The sequence below is a fragment of the Notothenia coriiceps genome, unplaced genomic scaffold (genome assembly GCF_000735185.1).
Source record: "Notothenia coriiceps isolate Sejong01 unplaced genomic scaffold, NC01 NC01_scaffold00015798, whole genome shotgun sequence".
Taxonomy (NCBI): Eukaryota; Metazoa; Chordata; class Actinopteri; order Perciformes; family Nototheniidae; genus Notothenia; species Notothenia coriiceps.
In genome coordinates this window covers 332,991-345,094 of record NW_011348499.1, presented here as the reverse complement: position 1 = coordinate 345,094, position 12,104 = coordinate 332,991, and the positions used below count along the sequence as shown (strand labels likewise).

The following is a 12,104-nucleotide window of genomic DNA, read 5'->3' as shown; positions in this document are numbered from 1 at the left end:
AGCTTTCGATAATGTGTTTGAGATTGTGTGAGAGTTTTCTGTGAGACCAGATATTGTGTGTGTGTGTGTGTGTGTGTGTGTGTGTGTGTGTGTGTGTGTGTGTGTGTGTGTGTGTGTGTGTGTGTGTGTGTGTGTGTGTGTGTGTGTGTGTGTGTGTTTTTTCTTTTCTGTGAGACCAGGTATGGTGAGTGTGAGAATCTGTCTTTAATGTGAGTGAAAGTGAGGGCCACTTAGAGACGTTAAATGTGATGTTGGGGGTCGTCGGCCAGCACATGAAAGTTCACCACCATCTGAGGGCCACGGGGTCACACTAGTCGATAAAAGTGAAAAATGTCATGGGCCTCTCTTACGTTACCATAACATATGGCATCAGCCATGATCAAAGCATCGCACACGCATTGCTCAGCCCTGAGCCTGCTCCGTGCTAATTTGGTCAGCTTAGATAGGCGTACATGTTGTTAAGTGATCCATTACAAATGGGCTGAAATTTATGACAAATTGTGATTTGGTTAATAAGCCACATTGGGTTTTTATTTTGGAGACAGCATGGATGACTGTGTGTCACTTACCTCATACACGCTGATGTGGGATGTTGGAATCAAGAAAACTATTTGTTTCCCCACAAGTTAATTCAGTGGGATTTTCAAAAATAGAAAAAATGAAGCTAAACACATCATCATCATTTCATTCTCTGCTATCATCTTTTAAGCCTGTTTTTCTCTTTTGTTTTGCTTTCGTTTTAATCAAAATTAGCAAAATGGCAACAAAGAAAAGCTACTTTTAAATGAATGATGATCAGCTTATTATTCAGAAACAAAATGGCTTCCTTAGAGCCTCATTTTAATCATCCTCAAAGCTGAAATTCCTTATAGAAGAACAATGCATGTTGGGAGGTTAGATGAGGATTTAAATCAGCTGACTCACATCCGTATTGTCATTCATATTTTAAGTATAACAATTCAACTACAAAAGTTCTAAGAATCCAATGTATGTTGATTGATTTATGGAGTTATTACATGTCAAAAAGAGGTTTTCTTCAACGCACCAATGTGTGTGTGTGTGTGTGTGTGTGTGTGTGTGTGTGTGTGTGTGTGTGTGTGTGTGTGTGTGTGTGTGTGTGTGTGTGTGTGTGTGTGTGTGGTTTCCACACTGCAGCTACAGCAGCAGACAAAGCAGTCGTCATCCAGCCCATCACCACCACAATGTGATGCTCCATTGCCCCACACCACAAGCACCCCTAGACATGAAGCTTTACAACACACACAGACACACAGACACACACACACACACACACTCACAGAATACATAAAGACAGCAGACTTTTTCTTTATACCTCTTCCAAAAACGAAACACTTTCAAGATAAAGTCTTGAATGAGAGCACATGCGTACACACACACATTCCTCCTCATGCATAATGCCGGGAACATCCTGCACACTTCATAAGCTTGACGCAAATGCCTCTGATTGGCTGATATGCACATGTACACATTGACCTATGCACACTTGTTTCCTGCTGCAGGCACATGTTGTCATCTGAACTGCAGCAGAGATATTTCACAGACACCAGCGCCACCTGCTGCTCACAGAGTGGAGAGCAGTTCAATGAGACCTCTATTAAGTGATGTACTGTAAATTATACTCTATATCTATTGTTTTTAATGAATAGACAAAAGATTGAAATATTATGTTTCTGTAAAATTAGCACCAATGTTTAATTTTTTAATTGTAAATTATTGTTTTGTGATTAGAGACAGTAGTTTCCAGAAGAACAAATGTGCAGCTACATGTATATGTTTATCTTCATCTTATCAAACCTGAAAATACTTATTTACAGTTAGCTGAATGCTTTTTATGTTACTTTTGCCAAAAAAAGAGGTAGGTGTAGATATCTGGCAAGTTACCGACTTTGAACCGGATCCACAAGTAGCTGGCTTTTTGGTACACACACACACACACACACACACACACACACACGTGTAGATAGCTGATACCCTCCTCAGTGTCCCAGCGTTAGTCATATACAGGTATAAGATTGTAATCAGATGTGGCGCTAATTCAAACCAAATGGCACGTCGAGGCTTAGCGAGGTTAACTGATACACCAATATATCAGCTTTATTGATCTCCTCTGAGCAGAATCCCACATCATGCTTTAATCCAAAGGCTTGTAGGTCATGAGTTTGGCTAACATCCTCAAAGTCACTAAAAGCAGTTAACTAAATGAAATGTAGATGTTTAGGCTGCCGTGCCACGTGTGACCAGAGTTTAGGAGAGCCAGGTGTAGGGAGATGAAACAATCAACTGACTTTACTCAAATGTGATTTCACTTATAAGTACAAAGTTTCATTTTTTAATATATATTTTATCGCACAAACAAAATATTTGCTATTGATTGTATCCCATTATAATCTGTTATACTGTACTCTTTTTATTATTCAAGTTTTTGAAAGTGCTGATGTCGTCTTTATACGTGACTCTATGACTGTTCAGCTTGTCCTCTAGTTAACTTTTTTACAAGAGGGTTCAGTGAGCAGCAGTATGGTCTGTAAGAGGTCCTTCTGCTAAATCTAATTTAAGCTTTAACAGTAGCTCTAGCTTCGGGGGAGAACCTCTCTGTCTTATTAGAGAACCTGTGTTGAGTTTTATGTCATATAATTGAATTAGGAAACTAAATAGTTTGGCCATGTCAGCAATAAACTACACTTTTCAAAAGTACTTAAATTACGAGGTTTGCTTTATTGGAAACTATTTTACTTTAACTGCATTGCTGTGGAGCCGTTGATGGTTGAAACACAAATATGTTTGAAATAATTGTGTCACACGGCTACAAAAAACACAAGAAAAACATACAAGTAACAACAGGAAGAATAAAGTAGGCCATCATTAAAATGACAAGTTTGTTTCAAGCTGAACTTGAACTGAGATTGCAAAGAGGTTGGGGTCACTTAAAGTCGAGACCCCCTCAAAGGGACATGAAATCTCATGACCTCCAAACGCCAGGTCACTTATTGAATGGGCTCTGTGTTACACCAAAGACACTTCGTCATCCATGTAACATTTTAGCACAATTATCAAATGTTCACCTATAGTTTCTGCCTGAAATGTGTTATAAAATAGAATGAATAGAAACTCCATGCTTTTATGCATCTTCTTGCAGACAGAGGAGACAGAGGAGAAATAAGGAGCTGTTATGTTTTGTCTCTCACTCAGACAGCTCAAACCAAAACAAAATCACACAATCTTCATGACTTGGACTATAACTTGCTCTCGCAGAAACATCTGGATCTAGTGAAGGCAGTGAGGGGGGGAAAAGGTTTAAAGATAAGGAGAGGCGGAGAGTGACAAGTGCTAGAATGAGAGAGTGAAAGCATGTGCAGGGTAACAGGCTCAAACCTCTGATACAAGCTACAGTTAAAATACATTCAAACAAAAAACACATTTCCTTTATGATGGAATAATAACAACTTATTTATTTCATACATTGTAGTTTGTCTGTGTTTTCATATGGTTGGCTACAACAGGTTTTTTTTTACATTTTTCTCCCTCTAGTGACCGAAACTAGTATTTTTTTATTTTTTTTACGTCTGCCTTTTATATACAGTACAGTACAAACCCTACTTTGTTTGTCTATTCTAGCAGAGTTTACCACACCGAGGGCCATCTTGACGGGCCATGACTGCGAAGTGACGTGTGCGAGTGTGTGTGCAGAGCTGGGTCTCGTCATCAGCGGCTGCAAAGGTGAGCCCGTCTGTCTGTCTTTAATAATATGTCCAAATTAGGGCTGCGACTAACAATTATTTTCACCATCCATTATTCTGGAGAATATTGTCTGGATTTATCCATTAAAAATGTTTTTGTCTTCAAACGCCAAAACCAACATACGTTAATTTTAACATGATATTTAGAACAAGATAAAAGCAGGAAACTCCATATTTTAGAGCCTGAAATCACATTTTATAATTTTTCCATGCAAAATTACTTTCAAAAGGAATCCATTATCAAAGTTGCTGGCTATAATGTTCATGTAATTGATTTATTAGTTAAGTAATATTAGCAGCTCCATTCCAAAATATATGTTAAAATGTAACAACAAAAGACACTGACTAATGTAAATTGTCTGCTTTTCTAACTTGTCTTTTTGTCTTGTGTTTGTTCAGAGGGTCCTTGTCTGATCCATTCCATGAATGGGGACCTGCTGCGGACCCTGGAGGGCCCCGAGCGCTGCCTGAGGCCTCGTCTCATCCAGTCCTCCACCGAGGGACACTGCATGATCTACTACGAGAAGGGGCAGTTTTGTAACTTCAGTGTCAACGGCAAACTGCTCAGACACATGGAGGTGGAAGACAGCATCAAGGTGGGAAACATAATACTGGCGTGAGCGCGCATGTGAAAGTGCATTAGCACATGTGTGTCTGCACCACATCAGGGTGAAATGTCCTCTCACTGATTAAAGGCTTTCTTAGGGTTTCACATTCGAGGAAGGTAAGGGTCTGCACGCCTGGGGGCAAAGTGCGGCTTCACATCCCTTTTATTCCCTTTCACACGCACACAGCAGAGGAAATGGTCCTTTTGATCCGCAGCCCAGTTGTCAGGTCAGATTGCGTCGGCGTCGTTGGTAGAGAACATTCCAGAGGAGTGGTCAGCTCTGGACACCAACACCATTAACTACCCTGCAGCACAAGACGACACATTCCCCGTTTCCCACATTTCCTCCCTCGTGGTTAGAGTGACACAAGATAGCGGCTACTGCCTTTGGTTTCATGACCCTTTGTTTCCGGTTTGGCCTGGGAAATGTAAGCTAGCTCTGACAGACAGCCGCACGCCTGTTTCCCATTAGCAGACCTCTGGAGCTCCTAACCTGCCAGCCGCTGCTGCACAAAGCCACAAATATATAACTCGTACAAGTCGTGATTAACGAGCACACACAGACAAATGCTGATGGATTGTGTTAACATCACGGGGAAAGTTGCAAGTGTTCAGTTTGCAGGTTGCAGAATATTTTATTGTGTCTTTAACAGAAACTAATGATGCTTTTAGAAGCTTGTAGAGTTTCCCAGCGTTCCCTCTGAAGCGGTGAAGCTGGGACTTAGGAACAATGTGGACCGCTGCCCACTCTCTGCTGTTGTAAATTCCAGCCATGTCAGATGGCATTAGGAAAATCCTAACATCTCGGAGTGAGGCCGTGAGAGTCTCAACCCCCCCTGGTCTGACGCTGTAGTATTTAGTGCGCTCATGTACATACCAGAATCAATCTCCTCAGAGCCTCAGCTCGGTGTGACTCCAGGATAAATAAGTGTTTGTCCTGGCCTGCAGTATCCACTTAGAGCAGGAGAGGAACACTGAGGAAGAGAGAGGGTGTTTGCACTGTAAATGTATTCTGGAGTCAGAGGTTAGATGACAGGCTAACAGTCGGCATCCTAGTCTAATAGCAGCATCGAGTGACAGAAGCCATACTGAATGGATTACAGTCTTTTAAGTACTAGTATAACTCAGGCAGTGTAACCATTCCAGCAGTTTTTCCCCCTGCCTTGGTCTGTGTAACAGGGGGATTAACAGCACCATAAATTAAACTTTGTTACCTTCTCCAGCCCCAAAATCCACCCACTGTTCCCCGAAAGATGGGCATTAAAAGTGCATGTGTAGCTGCTGCAGTCATTTTTTTTGTCACCCGAGCCCGAGTAGCCATCTTGGCTCCCACAGAGCCATCGGCCATCTTATTTGACCGCCCAGTGGCTGATTTATAGAGCCTGTCTGCAGCCTCCTACCTGGCCTGGCTGACATGTCTGCCAGCGCTCGGCCTCCTGCTGGGCTGCATAAGGTCATGGACTCCATTAGTACATACACAGGTACATTAATATAACACAGGCCCTGGTAAACAGCTCTTATCTTCCCTCTTTCTTTACTATGTAGTATGTCATCTGCTCAAGGAATGACTCGATGCGGCTGCTTATTAAAAACATATATCGGATTTAAAGCTGTGCTAGTGAATAGCTTCATATTAACAGAGGATTAAATGACTTCAGGTAACGTTAGAGGGGCTGCTGGGAGAGCGGCTCGGCTCTACAGAGCGGTTTAATGTCTTTCTACGTATTGTTTTGATCCACTCAGCTTTTACCCACAGCCACATCAGGCAATTGTTTTACTTTCCCTTGAATCAAACAGCAGACATAGTGAGCAGCTAGTGAAGAAGGTGAAGCATTTAGCAGCTAAAGAAGCAGTTATTTCACCAGGAGATGGTTAAAAGCAAAGAAGAGCCAACCTTTACATAAATATTGGATTTACACTCATCAGGTGGATGTTAGAACTTCTCCACATGAAAACGAATGTTATGTGTGCTGGTTTGTGTTAGCCGAGTGCTTTGTTAGCATGTTTACCATGTTAAGTTGATGATATGTCAGTTTTGTGATTTTATCTTCTTCTGCTGCTCCCAAGTGGCCTAAAATGGAATTACGGCTTTACGTTAAAAAAAAAAAAAGTCAATTTTTATAATGGATCGTATTATTCTTATGCCCTCATTTGCTCTGTACTCCAATTTAACTGCATTGGTCATACCAGGCTGAGTTGAGCATCGTCTTTATTGTTGTGTCAGATTAACTCTGAATGTTGATACACAAGACAATTACAGTACACACGAAACAGACCCACACCAATCAGAGCAGCGCTGCACTCGGTCATGCTCCATTCCCAGCCGTCCTGGAGGATGATCTAACAGGAGGGATTGATTCTCCAGTCCTCCCGCCAGAGAGCAGCATGCGACGCATCTGTGTGTGTCTTGTTTTGTGTTTCCCTGTGTGTGTGTGTGAGTGAGTGCAAGTGTTGTGCCCATCTGAAGTGCGTGCGTAATGAGAATGAGAAACAGAGCTCATGTAATTCCCAGTGTGGTAGGAAATTCCACAAAGACTTTCTATACAAAACATTTGGTTAATTTAGGCTGCACTGTTTCTACGTCCGTCCACTGTGTATCGCTCTTGAAGGGTTATTTATCTTTTCTTTACCAAGTCAAGTTCCTGAAAATGACTTCAGTTTAAGTTTCATTTTCCCCATTTAACGTGAGCCTGATTCAACACACATGCTGCTGATGATTGAAGTGTCTCCTGCTGAATCACTGCAAAGCGGCCACAACCAAACTCTGTGTCGTAAAACCCACAAACGAGAAAAACTCTGAATTAGTGTCACTTGCTGCTTTCAGAACTCACATTCTGCCTCGTCATTTCATCGGCTAGGTTTCTCTCTGATTGATGCTCCTGACTCCTTCAGTTTGAGCCTCCGCTATGCACTGCGCTCTTAATAAACTCCAACGCGAGGCTTGATTTGTGTTCGCCAGATCCCCCGGGGGAACCATTCAGCTGTTACAGTTTGCAGGAAAAGCAGATGAGACGAGTAAATCTCCGAGCCTCACTGTGGGGAGCCATCTTTGTTGCCAGTCAGGGTCTGCGTACAGAAAGCCCCTCAGGAGAGCGGTGCTGACCTGGGATCTTTTGTGGGATCACATGACCTCGCTGTATGAGCTTTACTCTGACATAAAGAGACAAACTGGTCCCAGACCTCCAGTCCTATTCTGAGACTATTTATGCATGTGGTTCGACAGTGAAGAGCTTTGCTGTGAGGGCTTTATTTTAAGCGTTTAAGGACAGGTAACAGATGATCAAAGGCAGGATATGAACTCTTCTCACACTGGACTGCATGCATTGGAACACTACATTAAATCTGACATATTTTTAAAAGCTGTAATGTTTGGAATGTCCCAACACCAGAACATGCAACTCTCAGCTCATTCAAAATTGAATAATAAGCGTATCCTCTGTCCTTCCTTTGCCAGGCCATGTACCTGAGTCGGGACGGCCAGTACCTGCTGACGGGCGGAGACGGAGGCGTGGTCTCCGTCTGGCAGGTCCACAACTTCAAACAGCTGTTCACGTACCCAGGCTGCGACGCAGGAATCCGCTCTATGACCATGTCCCATGACCAAAGGTAACGCACGCACGCACGCACGCACACACACACACACACACACACACACACACACACACACACACACACACACAGAATATGAAGCCTGGCCAACAGGAGATTTTTAAGGCCAATAAAAACTTAATATTTAAGACTACAAAAGACTTGATGCATAATGATTAGATTTAGATCCCTTAAATGTGTTATTTTAAAGATTGTTATAGTGAGTCAAATGTGCTGTAGATGTAGTAGTGGAAAAAGTTGTAAAATTAACCATCTAAAAATATATTTGTCATTCCTCCCTTGTGAACAAACTTTTTTCTCGTCACAGTTTCTTTTTCAGAATAACCCTTACCCTCATTTCTAAATACTTATCATCCGATTTATACTCTGGTACTCAAATGTTTACTCTTAGATAATATTAGCCTGGCTCTAATAAAAGGGAACCTTCCTACAGCACTTTTTTGAAAAAGCAACGTATCTCTTCTAAGCTAAAAAGTAACCACTCCACTCCAAGTCAAATCGTAATAAAACTCCAGCATTCAAAATATTGATAAAATCAGCGTCAAAAGCATTTAAGTGAAATGTACTTGTATTTATTGAGGACTGAAATTATTAATTTATGAGTCCATTAACAGAAGATTAATCATCGATAATGTTAGTTACGGATTCATATTATACAACGTTTCACCACCACTCCCTACACACCAAAAACGTTTACATGTGGCTCATGATTTAGCATTAAATGAACTTCAAATGAAAAAAACTCACTTTGAAACAAATAAACCTCCTGATGTTCCCTCCTCTCCTCTCCTCCTGATGTCCCCTCCTCTCCTCCTGATGTCCCTCCTCTCCTCTCCTCCTGATGTCCCCTCCTCTCCTCTCCTCCTGATGTCCCCTCCTCTCCTCCTGATGTCCCCTCCTCTCCTCCTGATGTTCCCTCCTCTCCTCTCCTCCTGATGTCCCCTCCTCTACTCCTGATGTCCTCTCCTCTCCTCCTGATGTCCCCTCCTCTTCTCCTGATGTCCCCTCCTCTCCTCCTGATGTCTCCTCCTGATGTCCTCTCCTCTTCTCCTGATGTTCCCTCCTCTCCTCTCCTCCTGATGTTCCCTTCTGACTCCTGATGTCCCCTCCTCTCCTCCTGATGTCCCCTCCTCTTCTCCTGATGTCCCCTCCTCTTCTCCTGATGTTCCCTCCTCTCCTCCTGATGTCCCCTCCTCTCCTCCTGATGTCCCCTCCTCTCCTCCTGATGTTCCCTCCTCTCCTCCTGATGTCCCCTCTTGATGTCCCCTCCTCTCCTCTTCTCCTGATGTCCCCTCCTCTCCTCCTGATGTTCCCTTCTGACTCCTGATGTTCCCTTCTGACTCCTGATGTCCCCTCTTGATGTCCCCTCCTCTCCTCCCGATGTCCCCTCCTCTCCTCCTGATGTCCCCTCCTCTCCTCTTCTCCTGATGTCCCCTCCTCTCCTCCTGATGTTCCCTTCTGACTCCTGATGTCCCCTCCTCTCCTCCTGATGTCCCCTCCTCTCCTCCTGATGTTCCCTTCTGACTCCTGATGTCCCCTCTTGATGTCCCCTCCTCTCCTCCTGATGTCCCCTCCTCTCCTCCTGATGTTCCCTTCTGACTCCTGATGTCCCCTCCTCTCCTCCTGATGTTCCCTTCTGACTCCTGATGTCCCCTCCTGACTCCTCTCAGGTGCATCATCACCGGCATGTCCTCTGGAAGCATCGTGCTCTTCTACAACGACTTCAACAGATGGCACCACGAGTACCAGACCCGCTACTGAGAGAGAACTTCTCAAAGGCTCTGTCTGTACCCTGAATGTATCTTAATGAAAGAAGAAAACAAAAACTGTCCTGTTTAAGTAAAAAAATCAAAACTATTTTTAAAAAGGGCATTGCTATATTTTGTAGATCAGATAGAAACTTTCCTATAATTCACAGGGTGGGGGTTATGTTACTGTACGGTTAAAACAAATCTATTTTTAGCTGTAAGAGTCTATTTTCATCTCCTCCGGAAAACTAAGGCGGGATTTGTTGGGAGCTAGTGAGAACCTTTTCTCTTTACTTAAAAAATCCAAATATTTGTGTACTTTAGGGTGAGTGATTATCTTTCTTTCTGTAGGTGTGTATGTGGGGAATAATTATTAAGCTGTCATTCACGTTTTAACTTCTTTTTTGGCAAAACTGCCGTTAGATTTGAAGTGTTTGAATAAATAATAAATGTATTGGATAGAAGGATAAACAAAGAAGGAATATACATACATATATATATTCTGTTTAAATGTATGTCCTCCATATTTAACATTTCCTCTGTACCTCTGTGCTTGCTAAGAGATTGTGCATGGCTCACTACACACTTAAAACATATCAGTGCAGATGTATCACTTAATTTAATACTGTCTAAACTTCCCATCCAGTGATGTTCAAGATAAAGAAGGATGTCAGGAAACCATGTCCAGGATTGTGCTTTGATTTTTCTTTCTACAATGACTGAAGAAGCAAAAAGTGAATCTTTTTTTTCTATCTTAAAATCTTTTTTTAAAATGGGAATCTTGATCATTGTTTGTGAAAGCCTGAGTAACGAGAGATCACTAAAATCATCTGTAAAGTCTTCTTTGAGTCATGTCTCCGAAGCAGCTGACAGCAGAGTGAGACGTTCAATGACAGGAAGGACTTTTCTCTTTCATCACAGGATGAGTGATTATGTTAAGATATGATTCAGCACTAAAATGGCATTCCTTTGGTCTTCACTAAATGAAACGTCCACTTGTATCCTTTAGATTTCAGGGGAACATTCCTTTAAAGTTTGCGCTTTGATGTGGTTTGAAACTACAGTTAAATGAGAACTACTGTTATCTATCAACCAACATTATTTTTGCAATAATTTGAGTGTTTTGTGTGCCGAGTTCTGACAATAAAATGGAATTTTATAACTTGAATGAGTGTATTTCTCACATTGAAGACTGCATAGCGCCCTCTAGTGGCCACCTTCTGGACACACACATATTCACAAACAAACATTCATTAATTTGAAGTCTTTATTGCATCGTTTGCCTTTCTTCCGTTTCAAAACAGTGGGACATTAAAAGCAGCCACTCTTTGCCGAATACAAACCATTTCTGCAGTTTGACACAGATGATAAACCTGTTTTTAAAACTGTCTTTTCATACAAATGTTTCCCTTTACAAACGGCATATGAAAATCCTTTACCCACATATACATAAGAGGAAGCTAAATGTACCAACTTGACTGTGTGTGTGTGAGAGGGTTTCTGTCTTAAAGGGAGGCAGGAAGTGTATGCATGCAGCCGGGAGTCCTGAAGAGATAAAGGAGTTAGCCCTACTAGCGCAGTTTAACACGGGTACACGACAAAAACACTTAACTTAAACCCCATCGTTCAGCTGGGCTGGTTTTGATGATGGCATTATTAAGTCATGAGCTGTTAGCAAGTGGTCAGGCACAGCCGTCACCTTGACAACACATTCATTCACATAAATCCAACAAATCTAAACCACTGTGCGAGTATTTGGAAAAACAGGGTCGACTTATTTTAATACACAGTGCAGCGCTGTCTGTTAGTTATAACTATAAACATCTTCTCTGTGTTTAAGTTGCAGCAGAAAGCATTCTAGTTTTGAAAATCCCAGTTCATTCAAACAAAAATATTATATATGGTTTTATGTCTAACGGATCTATTTTTATGTACAGCTGTTTTTTTAAATCAAATTGATGGCCATTAAATGCTCAGACACACGTCGGGAATACACACCTTCAAGTTTCAGGTGGACAAATAAAGTTCTTCACAATATGTACAACTAGTGTTCTCATGAAATAATACAAACAGTACGTTGATGCATGTCAGCATGAGTTAGAGTTGATGCACAAATTAATTTTCCAAACTGACTTCTGTAAAACAAAGCAAGACATACTGGCAGAGTTATTTTCAGCGTTATCCGGACATGAGTTTGTTTTTTAGATATGTTTCTCTTTAAAATAAGTACAGCTCTGACTCTAATGCATTGGAGGTGGAGAGTTTTATTCATATCAGTATTATTGAAAATTACATTTCCATGTTGTGTCCTGGTATCTCACTACAAATAATTGTAATCTGTATTATTAAAAATAATCTTGCAGGCCCCACAAACACAATACA

The 12,104-nt window shown here is 41.7% G+C and overlaps 1 protein-coding gene across 1 annotated transcript in view; it reads left to right on the top strand.

Annotated features, from left to right (window-relative positions):
* The window catches only part of lrba (LPS-responsive vesicle trafficking, beach and anchor containing), a 192,058-nt gene extending 181,168 nt beyond the window's left edge, over nt 1–10,890 (top strand). Inside the window, 4 exon segments of the mRNA XM_010775549.1 lie at nt 3,637–3,738; nt 4,158–4,354; nt 7,820–7,971; nt 9,645–10,890. Coding sequence (XP_010773851.1) covers nt 3,637–3,738; nt 4,158–4,354; nt 7,820–7,971; nt 9,645–9,735 — 542 coding nt within the window. The 3' untranslated portion in view covers nt 9,736–10,890.
* Nucleotides 10,891–12,104: the final 1,214 nt, after the last annotated feature.